General features: G+C 40.7%; 1 protein-coding gene across 1 annotated transcript in view; it reads left to right on the top strand.

Annotated features, from left to right (window-relative positions):
• Positions 1 to 19,845, top strand: part of RELN (reelin) — a gene marked incomplete at its 5' end in the record, with an annotated part of 296,306 nt that extends 276,461 nt beyond the window's left edge. Inside the window, 10 exons of the mRNA XM_082479306.1 lie at positions 947 to 1,053; positions 1,471 to 1,713; positions 2,235 to 2,410; positions 4,034 to 4,107; positions 4,927 to 5,088; positions 5,432 to 5,589; positions 6,411 to 6,630; positions 7,645 to 7,842; positions 8,246 to 8,344; positions 18,742 to 19,845. Coding sequence (XP_082335432.1) covers positions 947 to 1,053; positions 1,471 to 1,713; positions 2,235 to 2,410; positions 4,034 to 4,107; positions 4,927 to 5,088; positions 5,432 to 5,589; positions 6,411 to 6,630; positions 7,645 to 7,842; positions 8,246 to 8,344; positions 18,742 to 18,838 — 1,534 coding nt within the window. The 3' untranslated portion in view covers positions 18,839 to 19,845. The remainder of the gene's footprint in view (positions 1 to 946; positions 1,054 to 1,470; positions 1,714 to 2,234; positions 2,411 to 4,033; positions 4,108 to 4,926; positions 5,089 to 5,431; positions 5,590 to 6,410; positions 6,631 to 7,644; positions 7,843 to 8,245; positions 8,345 to 18,741) is intronic.
• Positions 19,846 to 22,334: the final 2,489 nt, after the last annotated feature.

Here is a 22,334-nt window from a genome sequence, read left to right as displayed (position 1 = left end):
CACCAGCTGTGTCACCCGCTGAGTTCAGAATATAACCTCTACTGGTTGTACTCTCTTGCGTGACCACACAAGACCCACTCCATTCACATGCTGTAGAAAAGGGTGACTTCACTGGAGAGCAATGGAATTATGTCAGTTTAGACAAGCTAAGAACATGACATAGAAAACAACTTCAGCATAATTTTCCTTGGCTGTATCACCTTAATGAAGCCACACACTCTCGCTCCTGTAATTCAGCAAAAATTCACTGAATCACACAACCTTTCAGGAAGGAAGGGGCCTCGGGGAGCCTCTAGTCCAACCTCATGCTCAAAGCCAAGTCAACACTGAATTCAGATCGGGTTGCTCAGGGCTTTGACCCATTGGGTCTTGAAAACCTTCAAGGACAGAGATCCCTCACAGTGATTTTTTTTTTCCACCTGTTATATCCAGTGTCAGAACCTCCCTTGTTTTGATGTATGACCACCGCCTCCCAGCCCCAGCCATCTCTCCAGGCTGAACCAGCCCTGGTCTCTCAGCCTCTCTTCACAGGGCATGTGCTCCAGCCCTAACCATTTCAGTGGCCTCCACTGACCTTGCCTCATTTTATCAACTTCTTTTATGTCCTTCATTGCTGTGAGGCCACGTTGTTAACTCATGTTTAGCGCCGTTTCCACCAGGACTCCCAGGGAACTGTTAGCAAAGCGGCTCCCAGCCAGGCAGTCCCCAGCTGGTACCGTTGCAAGGGGTTAGTCTCTCCCAGGGGCTGGCCTTTGCTGAATTTCATGAGGTTCCCGTGAGCATTACTAGGCAATGTTTTTGGAAACCTTTGTTCTACTTGTACATCGATGTTACTTGCGTTAAAATGCTGGCATTTTGAACATTTTTAGCACATCTCCTAACAGAAAGCAAATGTCTCAATTTGTGCAGATCTTTAACAGATGTAAACATGCACATTTACTCTTAGATTTCTACAGTACTGGGGGAGAATTGGGAGTGAAAACAACATGACAACATGCCACAGACCAACTTGCAGAAAGGAGGGAGTGCTGCTAGACTATTCCATTGATGGAGGCAAGTATATCTTGTAGTTTCAGCTAAGCTACAGCCTTGTTCTGTATTCAAGCACCATAGATATCTGAGAAGTTGTCAGAGAGATCCAAAATAAGAAGATAATTTTTAATTATAAAGTTATTTTGGTCCTTGTAAAGTTTTTTTCCCCCCATCTAAAATTTCCATCTATTGCTCAGGAGTTTTCCATAATCCTCCTGCCCAATTTCAGTAATCAGTGGCTTCCAGCCAGTTTGATTCCTTTATACGATTACAAGATTACTCTTGCAATGAGCAACAGTTGCCAACTACCCTTAGAAGTTAAGTCTTGTCTATCAGAAGACCATAGCTATTTTTTTTTCCTATTATCTTCCTTTAATCTTTTAGAAGATTCTACCATAGGCTTGTTTTTATTACTAAACCTGCATCCTTTCATTATAGGGATATCCTGGACTTTGCTTCATGAGATGGATTACCAAAAATACATCTCAGTCAGGCATGACTACATCCTCCTCCCCGAACACGCTCTGACCAACACAACCCGCTTGCGCTGGTGGCAGCCTTTTACCATCAGCAACGGGATCGTGGTTTCAGGCCCCGACCGGGCACAGTGGGCGCTGGATAACATCCTGATCGGAGGAGCAGAGATCAACCCCAGCCAGCTTGTAGATACGTTCGATGATGGTAAGACAGGCTGTGACAGTTAATCTGTTGTCTGACATTATCTTATCTAAGATAAGCCCTGTGAGCTTGCAAGCTCACTTTTTCTTTTCTTTAACTCTGTAGATTTTTCATTTTGTAGAATAATGCTGTTCATATATTATTCTTTATGCTACTAATATGGATGTGTAAATATATATATATATATGTATATTCAGAAATGCATGTGTGTATATATATATGTATATATCTATAAAAAAGACCAAAAAAAATTTTCAATCCAATTAATTTCATTTAAATTCCTGCATAGGAAAGTTTTATTTAATCATAGTTTTAAAAAATACCATTATTTAAACATTTTAATTACCTCTCTGGAGCTGATGTTTCTATTATGTCTGTTAGTAGCTTACTTATTGTATATCATGACAGATAGATTTAGTGTTTATATCATGAAAATACTGTATCTAGTGTTTCTGTTGATTCATTACTAAAGCCTTGATGTTTACTGGGGCAACGCAGTAATTGTCTTTAAATCATGTTAATAGAAGGCACCTCTCATGAAGAAAACTGGAGTTTTTACCCTAATGCAGTCAGGACTGCAGGGTTCTGTGGAAATCCATCATTCCATCTCTACTGGCCAAATAAGAAAAAGGACAAAACACACAACATCCTGTCCTCCAGGGAGCTCATTATACAGCCAGGATACATGATGCAGTTTAAAGTAAGAAATGTTCTCTCTCTCCAAAGTACAGTATGCAATGAAAAATCATGTAATGTGTCTCCAGGAATTCTTCTTCTTCCAACTAGGATGCCCAATTGGATGCATAATTAATAATGACTTTTTACTAGAATTTAAAGGAAATTCTGAAGTGTAGGTAATGGGAACCAGAGAGGTTGCATGAATGTTAAGCATCAAATCACTCTGACTGTATGCTTTGGGGGTTACTGAGAGGGATTGGAAGTCTAACCCCTTTCTCCTGAAATTACTGGATCATCAGATACAGTAGGAATTCTTTTCTAAGGTGTGAATACGCAGCATGCAGAATATGCCATTTCCCCCTAACTCGTGAATAAGCAGAAAAGGCAAAGTAGAAACAGGCTGGCGAGGAGTGGCATATGGAAAACGCAAAAGGGCTCAAGTAGAAGTACCCCTTCTACTTACTTGTGTTATGGCAAATGAGCTAAATAATCAGATAAACATTTCTGAATAGTTTACTTTGCTTTAAGGTAGAATCCTACACAGGGCCAAAGGCAACATGTAGTTGTTGTCCAGAAATGTTCTAAGCCTTTCCCCAAGCATCAAGTCTTAAAAAAAACAGGAATTAATATAAAAGTAGGGTTATCAAAATAGTCATCCATGTTCTTGTTACGTTTTTTTTTCTCACTCTTGTGCTTGACAAGACAGTTCCAGAATTTTCCATCTTCCAGTAACCAGTATTTTCACCTTTTCTCAACATCGTTGCCTATGTTATATTGACTGTCCAATATAATCCCTAAAGCACTGCCTCCCCCACTCACACAGCATGCCACCTTCAAAGAAATTACATAAGAGTCTGACATGCTTTTTACTACTGAATGCCAAGACTCCCCAAGCTGCTTATTTTACCCAGCCTATCATCTTTTTCCTCTATTTTAAGGCCAAAATTATGATAACCCATCAGCATTTAATAGTTCATATTACCAAACTCTCATTGCAAAGTTTTTCTCTCCTGACTCTCTCTTCCTTTTTCTTCACCTGTCACAGCAAAGATTATATTTCTGAACTAAGAACTCAGCTATAGTGCATGGCTGCCATTTGGTTTTGAAGCTCTAAAAATTTAGCTTTTTGTTATATCTTCAGTACTGTACATTGGGTACTGTAATCTTTCCACTCTCATCTGTTACAAATATGTTTATTGTTTTAAGTATTCAGAATAATTCTGTTCTTAAATTGGATTGACTTGAAGTTTATATCCACATTTATCATGATGAATTATAAATTTCATAGGTAATTAATACATAGTTAGGTACTTCAATTTGTGAAATGCCAAGGAGCTACCACATCTTTGTGTTTCAGAAACAATGTTTGTTTAGATATTTAATTATTTAATTTGAACTTTAGGAATGTAGTGTGAGGATTCTGTTTGAAAATAACAGTAGCAATGCAGTAAAAATCAAGTAAAAGCAGTATCTGAAGTACTGTCTTTTGTTTTCCATCCACTTTTGATGAATTTTGCCTAAGACCTAAGTTGGCAATCTCTTTTATACACCCCATAAAGAAAAAGAAGGAGAACAGGACTTCATTAGATGTCACATTAAATGTCTACCTGACTTGTTATAGCAGCAAATTTTATTTGTGCTATAGATTGTGGTTGGCTGTGAGGCAACTTCCTGTGGGGACCTCCACTCTGTGATGCTGGAGTATACGAAGGATGCCAGGTAAATGAGAGCAGAATACATAGACCTAAAAAAAATATAGTATGGTATTAAAAACCTAGATATCTTTTATTTATTAAAGCAATTACTTTGCTATTCATCTTGTAACAATATCTGCACAAAGCCCATGTGTGAGCGCTGTGATGACTCCCGTAAATTCTCTTTATAATTTATCCCAGATGTTGACGGATTCATGGCATTGAGCTTGTAGTTACAGTCATGAACATGCTCCTGGTAAAAATGTGCTCGCAGAAAACCACATTCATAGGAAACTGTTGTCTTAGTATGACATAGGACTATATATTTAGGATGAAGCTGTAATGAAGTGGAGGTTACTTAATTCTGATTTGGTCTTCAACTAGCAAACAATTAATAACACTGTCTCCTGTGCTGCAGTATAGCAGTGCATTATAATTTGTAAAAGTAACGGTATATTCTGTGCTCAAATGGCTGTGGGTGAACACGGAGCAAATTCTGTCAGATTTTTTTCTGTACACAGTAAGAAAGACGCTAAAGAGCAGGCGCCTAAATAAATCCTTCTGTCATGCCAGCCCAGAGGAGCTCTGGGCTGGACTCTGCTGTGTGTACCACCACCGAGGGCTTCACAGCACTCAAACCTGGGGCTGGACAGTCCTCCCTGGCTGCACTGGGGTTTCAGCCTCTCACCTCTTGTCCATTTGCAGCTACAGAGCATGGAAACTATTGCTGACAATCTCTTGGGTTTGTTTAGTAAGACAGGCAATGCCATGACCCTTAGAAATTACCTGTTTCCCTTTCATTATTCTTTCAGTTGTTCTAAAACATTTTTTTTGTTTCCTACAGGACAGACTCATGGCAGCTCGTCCAGACACACTGTCTTCCTTCCTCATCTAATAGCATTGGCTGCTCCCCGTTTCAATTCCACGAAGCTACCATCTATAACTCTGTCAACAGCTCCATGTGGAGAAGAATAACTATCCAGCTGCCTGATCATGTCTCATCCAGGTAGGTTACTGAAAGGTCATCTCACTGTGGACCTATAAAATGTCAGCTGTCTTGTTGGCACTGTTCGTGTGGAACAACTGGTGAAATAAAAATGCTTCTTTATTGCTGGGTTTAGATCTGATACACAGTTAGTGTTTTTCGGAAAGCTTTTTGTTAATAGAAGTGGTACTGCCAATGACATAGCAGCCACCCATTCAGGGTGGGTCCTTCCAGTTACCGAAGTCACAACCCTTTCATAACACATTTGTCATTACATCTACTGCTGGTATATTTGGATGTCACTGTCCAGACGTGTTTAATCACTAGATGTCATAATACGGTGTTTGGATTTTGATATTTGCAGTGCAACTCAGTTCAGGTGGATTCAGAAGGGAGAAGAACTAGAGAAGCAAAGCTGGGCAATCGACCACGTGTACATCGGGGAAGCATGCCCCAAGCTCTGCAGTGGCCACGGGTATTGCACAACTGGAGCCATTTGCATTTGTGACGAAGGATACCAAGGTTTCATTTCTTCAGTTTCCTTCTTATGCACCTGCTGCAGTCTAATGTAGCTCAAAATTAAGCAAAAAGATAGAGTGATGTAACACGTCTAAATTCATCATTGGAATGCTTACAAATTAATAATTTGACAGAGCTGCAAATGACACTCTTCCCTCCCTTTACTCTTTCTGGATTGAGTCAGTAGTCTCTCCTGTCCGGCACTGTATGTCATTGAAGGCAGAATGTGGCTACCTGCTTACCCAGAAATGGCTTCCACTCCTGTACTCCTTCCAAGGGTGCACTCACTCCCAGGGGATGTGTACATGGGATCCAGATGTTGGTGACTGGCCCCTGTAAGGGACTCACTTCTGTGCCCCGTCAGGACAGAGTGCTCTGCTCTAATCCTGCAATGCAGCTAAACACATGCCTAATGGTACCTGAGTGCCCTCGTTAAATTATAAGTGTTTTGTGGGAGTGGAGCCAGTGTTTAATGTCTTCCAGGACAGAGTCTCATAACTTTTTAAGATTGGATTCCTTCCCTGTTTTAGACGCATTTTCCTTCAACCGGCAATTTGCGGTTTCTTATATTGGTATCAATGCAACTCTGTTGCAGTTCTTGAAGTTATATTGCTGTAAAAAATAAGATTTACAGCCTCAATTTTCTAAAAATGAAGTGGTACAGCAATGTGCGCATTATTAATGGGTCTGCTGAAATATATTCTGCCTGTAGTCACACTGTATATCGGGCCACAACCTTGAATGGAATTACAATGAACCGTAACTCGATTTTCTCCATTCTTTTGATTTTTGTGTGTTTTATAACTTCACTGTGTCATTTTTAGGTGATGACTGCTCTGTTTTTAGCCATGACCTCCCCAGTTATATTAAAGATAATTTTGAATCTGAAAGAGTCACTGAAATAAACTGGGAAACCATTCAGGGGGGTGTGATAGGGAATGGATGTGGACAGCTGGCACCCTATGCCCACGGAGATTCGCTCTATTTTAATGGATGTCAAATACGACAAGCTGTGACTAAGCCTCTGGATCTCACCCGAGCAAGGTAATACTTTGAGCCTAAAATGCTCTTCTAGCAACTCATGAGAAAGGAAACTCTTTATATGTACATGCAGTCATGTGAGCCAGTATTGATGAGGATGGACTGACCTGGCTCTACCACGCAGTCAGATGTGGCTGGCAGATAAACGTTAGGCTTGGCAAAACGCTTTGTGACTTCCATTTGGGAGACAGGGATTGAGGAGGAAGCGATGTCAGATGAAAAGGTCAGATGTTTCCGTCATGCCCAACAGAGCACTGTCTAGTAAGCCAGCACTGACAATGAAGCCGTTGGCAAAGATGGGACACCAGACTGTCTGGACCAGCGCCTGATCTGATAAGACAAATCCCATGTTTGTATCTGCCTCCATGACGGTCGTGACTAAAGATGCTATTAGTAATTAAGGACTCATTTTCCCATTTCAGTTGTCAAGTAGAATTATATTCACCTGGCAATGAACAGGAGTAGCTTTTTCATCTATCAAGTCTTTGGCCATGGAAAAACAAATGCAACCAGCCTGTGCTGGCTCTTAACAGAGTGACAGCTTTCTGGACTGATTTGTATTTAACTTGTCTAGAGCAAGATTAGAAACAAGATGAATTGGCAAATGGGACAGATATAAATCAGGCTCGCTCTTTCTTATTTGAACACCCAGGTAGAATAGGAGAAATCTTTTAGGAACTTTATTATATTCAACCTTTATTTGCCCTCTTTTAGCTTTTCAGACGCTCATTTGCATGTTTATGTGTTTATATATCTCAGTTTTATGCAGATGCATTGTAAAATTGGATCTATTGTCTCCAACTATATGGCAATATGTTATACACAGTAAACTATTACTTTGAAAGGGGAGCTGTGTTTTAGAGATGTAAGAACACTTTATTTTGCATGTTAAAAGTAATGATTCTTGAGGATGCTCGAGTTTTTAATAAGGTAACCGCAATAGACCTGGAAATGCTATTGTTCCTGCTTGAATACTTTTTGCGTATTGAAAATACCTTTTCTCTCTGTGTTTTACAGCAAAATTATGTTTGTTTTGCAAATTGGAAGTATTTCACAAACAGACAGTTGCAATACCAATCTGAGTGATCCTAACACGGTAGACAAGGCAGTGCTCCTCCAATACAGTGTAAATAATGGAATTACATGGCAAGTAATTGCACAGCATCAGCCAAAGGACTTTATACAAGCCCAAAGAGTGTCTTATAATGTTCCCCTGTGAGTACCCAGTCACATTTCATTACCTCTAAGTGCACAAGATATATTTCTGCTAAGAAGGAATCTATCTTTGCATCACTGTGCAAGAAAAAAGGTTGATGAGAGAATAAACAAAGAAGAAAACTTAAGGCGAAGGCTGATTAAGAAATTCCAGCCTAGTGTTTACCAATATATTTGCAAGAAAAACAGAATACGTGTTTTAAAGATGTGAGGGGGAAAAAAAATCGTCCGTATCCGTGTGCATTTTTCACCATGAAATATTTTGTGTGTACAGTGTGTTGATGTTCAGGGATGTAGAAATACCACTTTGACTTTGCTCTCAGTTCCTGTTGGGGGGTAGATAGGGATGTGCAAACCAGCGATAGTCTGGAGCTCTCACAAGCTCTTGCCTTTGTGACGACAGGGAGGCACGAATGAAAGGAGTCTTACTGCGCTGGTGGCAGCCCCGTCACAATGGAACAGGTCATGATCAGTGGGCTTTGGACCACGTAGAAGTCGTCCTGTGAGTATCAGCTTCACCTCATCCCACCTCATCTCAGAAAGCACTGAAATTCCTCCAGCATGGCACAAGTGTTAAGCTCAGTAAGAACCGTTGTGGCCCAGGGAAACCTTTGAGAACCAGTCTTTGCTAATACTCTGCCCTGACTGCAACCGTCAGCGGTTAAGACAGCCACGAAATAAGTGGCACAGCAGGGGTATGTGTTGTGCATCGTGGAAAAATGCAGGAGGGAAAGTGGGACTTTATCACCACCAAGTATTGGTGTGGTCCTGTAATGCAGCAACGACTGTGAAAAGAAATATTGTGCTGGGACATTCTTATGGATATTCCTGAAAGGATATTCCTGTTCAACGCTGTGCTGCCACGTAAGGCTGATTTATATGCTTTTGAAGATACAAAAGAGTCTGCTGTATTGCTTTTTGCACAAAGTAATGTTGTTGTGCCTCTGAAAAATTTGTGTTAGCAACTAATGCCTTATTCATTTCCTTTTTTTAGTAAGAAGGATACTGTTCAGAAACAGGGTTCACTATATCAGGTTCCTATGGTCCGAGCTCTATATTCATCCCCTTGTCAAGATTTTACCAAGTAAAGTGTCTGCACCCTCCTGATTCTCCCATTCTTGAGATGGGTTTCGCTGGCAGCTAACCCGTTACGTCACGAAGAGATGATCTGCTTTTTCTCTAACAATTTAATTCCAGTAGAAGTGAAATGCTAGTGGCTTCACGGGCGGGAACTCATCGCTGACAGTGGTTGGCAGAGAGGCGTGCCTGCTCCATAGATAGGTTCAAACATTCTTTCTATTGAAAAATTTAAAAATCAGCAATGATGAAATTAGGCTTGAATAACCTCCAGACTGTGTAACTATAACCATGAGGTTTCCGAATTAGCAGAGACACTGCAAGTAATGTTTTGTAAGAGTCTCAAAGTGAATTATCTGATTGCTAGTTAGCCCTGTTCTTTCCACCGAGAAGCACCAGCTTGCATGGCACTCATATCAACCCCAAACCAAACTGGTCCCACGACTGAGTAACTTACACACTCTGCTGCTTTTACACACCTTGCTGGGCTCTGCTTCCATAACATTAAGCTTAAAGTTTGAAGGAACAGAGGGATGGATGTGATTCCTGGCTTAGTTAATCAATGGCTGTAGGATGCTGCATCAGGAAAGATATGAAAGACTATGAACCCGCAGGAGGTTTACAGTGTTTAGGAAACCATGGAAAAGGGAACTGGTAGTTCTGAAATATTCCCATGTCTTTCTGCCTTGCGATGAAAAAAAAAAAAAAAAACCAAAGAAAAAGACGGGGAAAAAATAGAGCATAATATTATCCATCAATCCAAACATTGAATTAGAGAGTATAAGTAGGAATAGAGCAGATCTCTAAAAAGTGATTCTTAGGCTGAATTCTGGAGAACTTCCTTGACAATGAGATCTGCCAGGTTGTAGACCAGACACAGAAGTTGAGCAGTGACAAGTTATATGAGATAGATTAGAATGGAGACAGCAATAGAAATGCTATACCAAGTAATCCCACCTTGCCTGGAGAAGGAACCAGATGGGTAGATAGTGCCTTTTCACTTTTCTTCTTTTTTGCCTGTTAAAGAGCTTTAAAGGTTCTTCTTTGTTGGCCAAAATATCAGGCTAGAGACAGAGAGTTTCCATCCTGTTCAAGTGACACCTGGTACAACCCACAGAGGAAGACAGACCAAACCAGACAGATTTCTCCCTTGCCACGTACTGTGAAATGCAGTGCCATGGCAGCGTATTTCCCAAAGGCCAGATGTGGAGTTCCAGTCCCTGCTGACTACAACACGTGAGACGTGCTGCTCTCAGGAAAGGCAGAATTACATGCTGTGGTGCATCTGGTTCATATGCCGGCCTGTGCTCAGACCCAACGAGTGGCTTTCACCCCTCTGTCTTGCTTAAGTTCTATCTGCACCTTCTAATTCAGCAAAACATTCTGTGGGCCTCTTAGATTTTATTTGCAACTAACCCACAAATGGTTCAATAAAACCTTTGGAAGGCTTTCTGAAGGGAAGCACACTTTTTCTTGTCAATAGATACTCCCACCTGGGTTTTCATTTAGCTCTGCTGTTTCACTTGGCCACCTCCCACTGGTCCCTGTGCCCCCCAGCACTTCAGTTTCTTCACCCGTAAAATGATAAAGGCACTCAGGGAAGACACCTCCACAGAGTGCTTCCGGGCATACAGAAGGGAGCCTGCATCACTGTCTGTTAGCACTAACCCTGGATGATCCTGCACACACCAGGGCTACCAGGATTCATACCATGAATACGAGGGATAGGAATTAGCTTTAATTCTTAATATTCCTTCATTTTCCAGTGAAGGGCACAGAAGCCCTGCCTGCCCCTGGGGAGAGCAAACCACCTCAGCCAGGCAGCTCTCCAGCGGGAGGTGAGCATGCAGTGTCCCTCAGCTGCTCTGTCCCTCCATTGAGATTGCCAGAGAAGAGCTCTCTGAGCAACAGCCACCCCAAGGCTCTCTGGCAGGGCTGCACAGAGGCACGGCCTGAACTGAAACCATTCACCAGGGTGCTGTCATTACCTCTTCCCATTGGAGAGTCAGTAGGCTTCTGCTTATTCTTCCCAAAGCTGAGATACTTTAGGAAACATCCGTGCCTCCTGAATTGCAAAGTAGTTCCTCCTGGCACTCCGACCTTCTCTCAGAGAGCCATGAACATCCCTGGCTGCAGGACCTGTTGATGGTCCATGACTAATACAGTCTGTGCTTGGTCCTCTTATAACCCTGCACTCCATCACCCACCTCAGTGAGACTCCATACACCTCTCTGGGCACCATCAAAATTATCCTCACTGGCCCTGGTTTAAGCCCTAGATTTTCATGCTTGTGATCTGTGTAGCCACGTTGCCACAGCAGGTGGCGTTCACATCTAGCCCACGTGGAGTTACAGCAAGAAGCCAAACTGTATTTGGAGGTGTGATTTGGGATGTAGAGAAATTCCTGGCTTTCTACACTTCTCGCATCGTTTCCACCACTACCCAGTGGGCTGACAAAGAGGGCTAATTTTTCCAAATGCCCTAGGTGCTAACTGTGGGTTTGGCTGCCTGCACACCCAGGTGCACACCCAGCTGATATGCCAGCTTTTCCTCAGCCCACGGGCAAGTGAGCCATGCTCTCCTTGAGCAGGCTAAGGGCTGGAGTAAGAGGGCAAGCAGGGAAAGCACCAGGCAGCAGGGAGAGCTGGTCTGTAGGGATGTAGCACAACCAAGGACTTTCTTGATTTTAATTCCCATCCAACATGGGAGATGTCCCTGTTCCTCCTTATAGTGCTCACCCCAGGGACAAATCTGTGAATACCTGCTCTCATGGCTCAACTCTTCTCAGCAATCTGAAGACTCGAAATTAATTCTGTCACAGGCCCAGCTGCCAAATTGTAGCGCAGATACCACTTACAGCTGATGCTCAGCCAGGGTCCCGACACTCTGTTCAGTCTAATTGATTTCTGAGTCAAGGGCCATCATCCTCTTACCAGCAAACATATTTTCAGGATTACATTTCTTTGATTTCTTTTTGCTCCCAAGATAGTTTGCTGGGGGAAAAAATTAACCTGCAGATTATACATGCATGCAAAATACCTGACAGTGATAAGAAAGGCCAAAGGCAGGTGCTTTTGTATGTTACTTAGGTTCATTCCACTTCTGAATGAATTATTTGAATCACTCATTAAAAAGCAGTATTGTTAAGGCTGCGATGCAGCTGCAAACAGTGCTCAAATTGAGCACCTCTTTTGAACAGGTGAAATGCAATACCTGCTTTGAATATGTTACACATTAAATTGGTCTTGCCAACTAACCACTTGCCAACTTATTTTAACAATGGTTGACATCTATCCTGTGGTGGGGAGAGGATATTAGTAATCAAGCTGTCCAGTTCCTTTTAAATCTAGTAACTATTATTCTTCATTAGTGCGGCATTTTTTCTCTCCATTCGTAAAGAAAGCTTTGTGCACAACTCTCACATGTTCCATGTGGCTCTTCTTAGGATGAAAACGTATTTTACCCTAGACTTAACAAAGACCGCTTTTCAGTGCCCCTGTACTTCTGCCCTAAGAAAAGCCCATGTTCCAGCCCAGCATTTCATTTGCACATTGTTTTTTCTCGAAGCACAGCGCTCAGCCTGTCTGCTGCACAGACACCACGCACTTTTTTGCATGTGTATTTGGAACTGCCATTTCTCTGCGTATAGGGCAGGCCCTTATCGACCTCTTGTAAACTCAATTCTGGTTAAAGGTACTGAGAACTAAAGGGCAATTATAAGCTGAACGCTAAGGGTCTGATGTTGCTTTCTTTGCACCCCCAAAACTCGTGATGAGATTCAGGGGAATTTGAGTTGTGCAAGGAATGCAAGAGATATTACCCCCACCTACTATTTTATGGTTAACTGTTGGATAACAGAACGAAGTCCTCCATAGCCATCACTCCATGCTCTTCATTGTCAAGATATTCTCACGTCTTTGGCACAAATGATTTAGTGAGAACTTATGTTGCATTTGGTGCAAAGAATGTTTATCCTTATTTTGCAAGATTAAAATACAAATTATACAAATCATAGCTCTAACAAAGACTGCTTATGTGGAAAAGCATTTTCATCTGCTTTATTTTTTTAGTAAAAAGCATTTAGTTGAAAAATGCACTTATATTAAAGTTTTAACATATTTATAAAAAAAAAAAAACAGAAATAGATCAAACATTAAGTAATTATCTGAATATTCACAACATTTATGCCAAATTTAATATGATGCAGTCTGTGCTTTTATGACATTTTTATTATGTTTCTAAAAAGTGCATGCTGAATTTTATAGAAAATAAAAATATAAACATTGATTTGAAATATCAGGAAATAATTTGTTCAATTTTTATTTTCAAAAGAGACGAAAAGTCCTATATTGCCTCTAAACCTCATCAGGGTTTTATGACTAATCACAGTGCTGCATGCATTGAAAGGCATTTTCTAACTTGTGTTGTATTTCATTGTTTGCTGTCATTGGTTTTACACTAGAATAAGGTAAGTACTTTCTCTGAATCAATATCAAATGTATGTTGCTCTTACAGCTACAGTTCTTTCCCAAAGTTTTGTCAATAATGGGTTGGCGGAAAATCATTTGTACTCTCTGAGATGTGCCACGTAGCTCTTGAGGGCCCTGATCCTGCAGGGAGCATCAGGGGAAGTTAAACTTAGCAGAAGGTGTTCAGCAGCTCACCCTGTACCGCAGAGGGAATTTCACTGAGGCTATGGCGAGAAGGGCTTCTCCTCCTCCTGCAGTGCAACGAGACCTGCCAGTGGAGGGCACCCAGCTTGTTGCATGGGCAACCTCACAGCTCCAACAGGGAACTCCCACTTTTTTCCATAATCGTAGAATCATAGAATCATCTAGGTTGGAAGGGACCTTTAAGATCATTGAGTCCAACCATCAACCTAACACTGCCAAAACCACTGCTAAATCATGTTCCTAAGCACCACATCTACCCATCTTTTAAATATCTCCAGGGATGGTGACTCAACCACTTCCCTGGACAGCCTGGTCCAATGCTTGCTAACCCTTTTGGTGAAGAAATTTTTCCTAATATCCAATCTAAACCTCCCCTGGTGCAACTTGAGGACATTTCCTATTGTCCTATCACTTGTTACTTGGGAGAAGAGACTGACCCCTACCTGCTGCAACCTCCTTTCAGGTAGTGACTACAGAGCTGAAGGCACAGTCAGGTAGTGTATGTCAGTCAATCTGTATGGTGGCACAGTCAGATGTGTCTCTTAGACATACAGCAAGTGTCTGCCAGGTAGTTCCTTTGTTTCTTATAACTCTGCTGCTTTGTGCTGTCTCAGTTAATAGATACCATGAACTAACATAGTTACTGGGCTCTAGGTTCAAATCTTGACCTCACCAGAGCCAAAGAACATTTGTCATCGATATGAGCCATCAGGACTTCAGCCAGAGCACACCACTTTTCTCGTTATAGTACCCTTCTAACAAAGCATTTGTAATTCAGCCACAAAATTTAGCCCAAGCCTAGTCCTGAGAGGCATGCCTTTGCTGTTTTCTAAAACATTGTTCATTTTTTGTTTTGTTGTCCAAATATTTTTTTTTATATTTTGTTCCTATTATGCCCTGTCAATTAATAATAAAAGCACAAAAATAATGAATGACATTAGTATATACTGGGGGGGTTTACCACTGCTACATATTGTTTCATCCAACTAATATAACTCCAGTGACTTCACTGGAAAGTTACTTAGAGTTTCCTATAGAAACTGAAGCAGTATTATCTTCTGTTGATTTTTCTAATATTAATGCACTCAAAACTGTTGAACAGATTATTATTATGTTGCTCCTATTAATTTTTTTGCTGTTTACTCCATCAGCAATACACAAATAACTATTTTGGATCTGTACTTTTCACCTGATGGCTCAGTGAATGCACAGAAAATGTAGAAGGCCCAGCATATGCTGACCAGTCCATTACACACTTGCAAAGCAGCCTCCAAGTTGCCACCAATATTCAAACAAAAGTTCCCTCCATACCCTCTGTTATGGACAGAGGGCGCCTATTCCTAATACAGCTTGATGTTCCCTGGCACATTTTGGCTGCTTCAAACAAAAAAACCAACAGCAAAAGTATGGTAAAGCCTTTTTTCAGTCTGTAAAAATACATATTAGATTTGTCATTAATAGTATTGAAAGCATTCTTAAATCCACCAAAAGCAAGAAATGTGTAAATACTCCTGCAAACTTAATTATATAATTCTTATTATGATCTTATAAAGCACTATTGATCTCTTGTAAACAGTGCTTGCCTCCTAACATATATAAAATAAATTCAGAAAAATAAATATAGACCTATTCTTATCTTGTGGATACCAGACTATGTATACTATACAATATGATACAATACTATAATATATAGGGTATATTAACCTATAGCAAGAGTTAAAATCATGCCATTTTCTATAGCAGGCATGAAGATTTTGTGTGGCATCCAACCAGTAGTTGGAAAGCCCATCTCAGACTGGTGGAAAACAAGTCTGAACCACATCAGTGCAAGTAAATTTTTTTTTCCCCACAAACTGCACTGCTGTGGTGTTTGGTGTATAACAGGGAATATATGTATTTTCTTTGTTTGTAACATCTCAATCATCTTATAAAATAACAAAACAGACTAAATATACATTAAAAAATAAGTAAATCTCTTTTCAGTTATTAGGTAACCCCTTCTTTGTCCCTTTTTTCTATTCTGTCTTTTCCTTATTTTTGTTGTTTTTTTTTCTTTGCTGTTTGTTTTAAACATTTTCATCATAACTTCAAGGCCAGATACAAAATGGTTAGGCATTTGAAGTGAAATAGAGGCCAGGTGCACCCAGCAGGGTCCAAAACAAGTCCTGAAAATCTCTACTGAGCTGTTGCCGAATGTGAGCAGACCAAAGGCAGGAGGGAAACAGAGGAATGTGAAGGCCCCTGGGCCAAGGACTGCAGCTCAGCACGTGCCCTGGCTGCCCAAGTCATGTCCAAGCTGAGGATCTCACAGCCAAGCTCAGTCCTAAATTTAATCAGGTCCAGAAACAGCAAATTTTTCAGCCAGACACACTGACAGGTTCCGTTTGTTCCCATGTACCTTGAGTGAGGCCACTCAGAGTTGGGCTGTGCTTTCTCCCAGGGCCCAGTCTCCTGTATTTTGGCTGCAGAGCAGCCCTCTCCCAGCAGAGAGGTGCTCTACCCTCACTTCGTGGTTAGGATGGTCTCCTGAGAGGTGGGATGTTACCTGGAAGGCCTTGTGTATAATCAACAACCCACTTCTCAGACAATGGGAATTAAAGGGAAGGCAAGATTAAGACCTCCTCAAGCCTCATGATGAACAGCAGCCACTTTCAGGAGTGGGTTCAGGGTCGCGATTCCCCTCCTGTCTTCCTCAGGGAGGCACTCAGCACTTCAGTGAAGGTGATGTTCCACAGAGATGAGTACAGAACCAGAATAAAGACTGATCTTCAATGCTTCTTTGCACTTGAGCTACCAAGTGGTATTAAAACTATATAGACTCCCCACTGTCACTCTTTCACACAAAATTCTTACAAATTAGCACAGACCTTTTCACTTGAAGAAATCAGGACAAGTCAACCTCAAATACTAACTCCTCCCCTATTGCCAAACAATCTAGAGCACTGCTTTACTGTGGGAGCACCAAAAGTTGTGGCGAGTCTTGATCTGTTTGCATTCATTGTCACCGTGAGCTGGATTTTCTTTCATTCTTGTATGTACATTCCAGTGGGGAAAAAAAATAGTGTCATTTTTCTGTAAAATGAGGTGAGCCATGGAAAACTAGTTGGGAAGCAACTTGGAATTGCTTAGGGGTTTATTACCTAGATGTTGACACAACTGCTTTCATTCAATATAGTCAATCACGTTCTAGATCAGCTGTTGAAAAGGGTGTAATTTTGTTATACAGATTTTTTTAGATGAGGTTATCATACTACTGCAAAAGCTATCTTTGCTTCTGGAGGATCATACTTATTTTGCAAAGCATGCAATTATTTCTTTTGCCTGAGGGTCACATTCACTAAAAATAAGCTTATGCACTAGAGAGGAAAGTATGACTGATTACAGTACGAGTATTTACATGTTATTTACAGAGAAGACTCACAAGTGAAAACCTCCCTTGCACCCACAAATAGGAGGTTTGTTTACTGTAATATCTACTGCAGGCCTTTACTTCACAGATCACCTTTAAAATCCAATGGACTTCTTGGTTTGGAGGCTCCTGGTAGGATTCAGTCCCTTGGAATGGAGACACTTAGGCCAGGCATCCTTCCCCCACTTCAAGATGAAGCTAGAAAGCACAAGGTCCTAAGTGGGCAGGGAGGATTAGGAAAGGGAGTCAGAAATTAACCTGAGACTGCACAGATTCACTGTGACTTTGCAGCTCCTTTTCCCTGGAAACCAAAAAAAAAATTGGCCACACAGTCACCAGCAGTTCCTCCTGGGTGAAGCTCTTTATGCCTGCTGGAGTTGTCCTTGGGGTCTGCCTGGTTAACGCTGTGCTCCAATCTCTGAAAGAAACTGCATCCTCTGACCGCATCTATGGGAATATTTTGTATGCCACTTTTCCATACAGAGAAAGAGGCCCTCAGGTGACTCTAAAAACTAGTCTGGCTGCAGTATGTGATATTATTTTTATTTTTAAAAATAGTTCTCTGATGAAAAGGTCTCTCCCATACCCTGGAACTCTATATTGCAGTGTGCAAGAGAGACTGTCTCATAGCCTCATCTCAGCTGCTCTATATGGCTGGCCAAGTGCTCTGCCAAGTTGTAGGTCTGAGAGGAGACATCCCGTATCAGAACATCAGAGTAAACAAGCCTTTTTGTTCTCTTGTAATTCTGAATGCAGTTTGGCTGTAGGCTTATGCAGACCTGTATTTGTATGTATGCACCAGGGGTATGGATATGTATGTAAAGGGACCAAGAAAAGGCACAGCCAGACAAAGCTCTCTAGCTGTTCTGCAGAGGCTCTGTGATGCTGCACAGGCAGTTCTGTGCCACGAGTAGACTCACAAGGATGCATCACAGATCTTATAGCTCTATTTCCAAAGCTGCTGAAATTTGGAAAGTGAAGGTGGGATCTGGCCCTTAGGAGTTAGATGGGCTTCAGGTGCCAAAATCCGAGATAGCTGTCTTGTCCACCGCTGCCCCCTCATGGTTCTTTCTTCCTACAGTGGGAGAAGTAGAAACCTGTGTTAGGTGGGATGGGTCTTGTCCTCCAGGTAGGTCTTCAGAATAAGTGTCCCTCCTTCAATTAGGCTGCAGTCAGGCTGTCTCTTGCCTGATCTCCTCCCAGACGTGATGATGCTTATTTCCTAGATCTTCCTTTCATTTTAGACGAGGGGTATAAGGGAAGGAAATGTTAAGTCTGCATAAGTGTGTTGTATTTCACTTCCTATATAATGAAAGTGGAAGATAATGAAGTGGAGTAAAGCTTTTCTTCTGCTTTCAAGATAAAGCAGTTAATGATCTAAGACAGAAGGATAACTGGAGTATAAAACCACTGTGGAAAAACACCCTATATTGAGAGGGTATGAAGTGCATGTAGCTTTAGTGAATCTGGCCCTAGGCAGCACAAGTTTTCATTAGCTGAAAGCTCTTAACCTTTACCTAAGATAACGAATTGTAAATAAAAGCAAAGTGGGACAGATTCTCAATTGCCTTTTACCTTGCTGTTGTACAAAGGGTGCAACATACACCACTTTGCACAGGGCTGAAAGGTCATGCAAGAAAAAAGAATCTGTCCCACTAGCTCACTGCTCCAAAAGAGTTTAAACTACATATAAAAAACTGACGCTCTTCTCTTCCTCCCCCCACCCTTTGATTTTAACAGCACTCGCAAACAAAATTACATGATGAATTTTTCACGGCAACATGGGCTCAGGCATTTCTACAACAGAAGACGAAGGTCACTTAGACGATATCCATGAAGAAACGAGAAATTTATCTTTTTTCCTCCCAACATGTGATGTGTTGCTTTCCATTCTTTAAATCTAGCACTGCGTCTGGTATCAGGACTTTTCTGCAATTGGCTTGATGAATAACTGAAAGCCTTTCTCAAGACAGAGTGTACACCACTTTTTCGCACTGTGAACTAATGAGAAGTGACTTATTTTCTCATAGGTAAATGTTTTAATGTTGATGTGTCTGTGAAAATTGTGATCTGTTGTAATATCAGTTACAGTGGCAGTATTGGAAGTAAGCAACTAATTCTGTTTAACAGGAAAAAAGTTTAAGCACAAAGACTTTTCAGATTTTATGTTTAAAAAAAAATCTACATACTAAGTACAGAATTTAACATTCTTTGTCACATAGGTATTTAAGTGCACTGTATTTCAGCTCTGTGTCATTTTATATAATTAAGTTATCATTGTTTGTCTTCTTTGTATTCTCTTCTACAACATGACACATTGGCACTGTATTTACTTGTTTTGTTGTTGTAATATTTTTGCTGCTGATTTTTGGGCTATTTACCTTCTGACAAAATGTATTAAAAAAAATCAAAGTACCTAATCAAGAAGATAATTGCAAAAGTAGTTGTAAAGGCATTGATATCCTTTGGTCTTATTCTTTGAGATGTCTGTTGGTTAGCATTGTTTTGTGGATAAAAAAGAATGCTTGACATTAAACTTTTTTCTACTAAGGAGTTGTGGATGAAGCCCCAAACAGAAGTTCCCAATTCCCTGTCTAAATGTAGTCAGTTCTCTGCAACTGATTTACTTACAGTAACTGCCATTTGGTGTCTGTAGTAATGAAGTGATTTGTAAACAGTGAACGTTTCATGGTGTTCTCTTTGGTGTTTGTTTCTTATTGCGGGTCATGTTTGTATCTTCTGATAAAGTTGTATCTACACCAGCAACGTTAAATGCCCCTATAGCCCTAAACTGTCTATTATCATAAATAAAATGCTTCACTTTATGGTGAACCAAGCTAAAGATCCATGCTTCAATAAAAATAATGTCAACAAACATTCTGACCTTAGACTTTTCAAGCCATGCGGGCTTTACATGGAATTGTAAACCAAATTCTTTTACTGAATACCTAGATTCTAATGCAAATATCGATGGTATTTTTTAATGTTTAGTACATCACACTTAACAACACTTTGCAAATAATACAAACCAAGAGATATTCCTAGTCCCACCTGTGGGCATAACATGGTTGTTGGAACAGATCCAGGTGCAAGGAATGAAACGGGACCACAGAACAATACACACTCTCAGTTGTCTTTAGCTGTAAACCCAATATGCAATGTGCAAATCGGCATTTCCATGGTCTGAGGACTACAGTACAGCACATTAGGAACGTGGTTCAAAGCAAAGTTACTAATTCTTAGAATCATAGAATCATTTAGGTTGGAAAAGTCCCTTAAGATCATTGAGTCCAACCATAAATTTAATACTGCCAAGTCCACCACTAAACCATGTCCCTAAGCACCAAGTCTACTCATCTGTTAAATACCTCCAGGGATGGTGACTCCACCACTTTCCTGGTCAGCCTGTTCCAATGTTTGATAACCCTTGCAGTGAAGAACTTTTTCCTAATGCCCATTCTAAACCTCCCATGGTGCAACTTGAGGCCATTTCTTCTTGTCCTATCACCTGTTACTTGGGAAAAGAGACTGGCCCCCACCTCACTACAACCTCCTTTCAGGTAGTTGTAGAGAGCGATAAGGTCTCCCCTCAGCCTCCTTTTCTCTAGACTAAGCAACCCCAGTTCCCTCAGACACTCCTCATCAGAGAGAAGTATCATATATACCTGCTATGCATGCACATCTGCTTCTGGCACCATACTGGTCTGAAGCAGAATGGTGTTTGTTATATAACCATGCTCAGGCATTCCTAAAATGTGCTTAATTTTTAAGAGGTTTTTGATCAAAGGTACCCGAGCAGTGCAGGTAAAAAGGAGGTGAAAGGCTTGGTGAAAATTATGCAACATACCTTTGACAGACCTGGAAGCTTACTGCAACAGCCCAGCCTCCTGCAGCTGCAAATTCATCGTATTGTTCTGGAGAATGGTGTGTGTGCTTTCAATTCTTGAAACAAGATAAATAATCTATTCAGAGAAAGACCAGGAAGAAAAAAAATGAGATTATTAAAGAATATAATAGTTTAATGTTTGGGCAAGAGATTTTAAAATATTATAATAAAGTTTCGCCCATTGAACAAACAAAAATGCAAGATATAAACACTCCTCTTATTAAAGATAATTTTGTTTGCCCTAATATGTCAATAGATGGGTGATATTTCAATCTAAAATGTGTGTGCAGCTCGTATGTTGCTAGGGAATTAATTTATTTTAAAAACTTTAGATACAATGAAGCACTTAATCTAACTTCTCTTTCCAGGTAAGAGGCCAGCATAATCAGAGAAGCTGCTTTTCACAATTGTATTTCCTTTGAATAACATGTAATCATGACTACCGAGGAATTCTTCAAGGCATTTTACCAGAACTCACTGTAAACTGTGCATAGGCTTTTCTCAAGAAAATCATCCTGCTGGCAAATTCCCAAGTAATGTTGTCATTTGCCCTTTCCAGATTCCGGGAAGTTCTTCCTTACATTTTTTCCATTCCTACAGCACACAAGGTAGCGTGCACATACGGCATACACAGTGTACGTACTGTTTTATTTTTCCTCTCATATGACTGAAAAAAATGAGTCATCTGACATTAAATAGTTGTTAAAATATGAAGGGTGACACAGCACATAATCAATGGCAATCAAACAGTGACAGTGCTATAAAATGTACTAATAAGCTTATCTACTGGTGTAAAACTTTGGCAGGCATAACTATGAAAACTGATGCTTTTAGTATGCCTTATCGTCTTCCTCATTTCTCCTATCAGCTCACTAACCCATGTTCCAGTAGAATAAGAAGAACGTGAGAGAAATGAAATAGAGGAAGACGAAGCTCTGACCTGCTGGAGTTCCTAGAACAACCAAAACCTGACGTTCTCATAATTTTGCCTGAATGTTCTTCTCTTGAGCTTGCTTCATCCACAGGTGGTAACATTAGCTTAGCGAGAGGAAACGAATGTAGCACAAGTATTTTGAAGGACCAAATTAGGCTTTGCATGAATTTGACAATTTAGAGAAATGGATAGAAATGAAATAACACAGCAAATAATACACGCAAGGACAAGACACTGTCAAAGAAAAGGGCACCAGCACACAAACTGGGTAAATAATCTGGCCCGGCAGCAAAACTATAGGAAGACAATCAACAACATAAAGCAATTTAAAAAAAATGCCATTTATGCATTGTATCAATAGAAGTGTGTATGGTACAACACAGTAAATATATACACGGCTGTCAGTGCTGTTAAGTAGACAGCAGTTGTCAGCTGTTCAGCCCTTCACTTAAATACAGATGTAAAAAATTGGAGAGATTGCAGAGTACAACAGCAAAAACAAGACCCTTCAAA

Source organism: Vanellus vanellus, assembly GCF_965231255.1.
Source record: "Vanellus vanellus genome assembly, chromosome: 1".
Lineage (NCBI taxonomy): Eukaryota > Metazoa > Chordata > Aves > Charadriiformes > Charadriidae > Vanellus > Vanellus vanellus.
The sequence above is the reverse complement of the archived record's forward strand: the minus strand, read 5'-3'. Positions and strand labels throughout refer to the sequence as shown.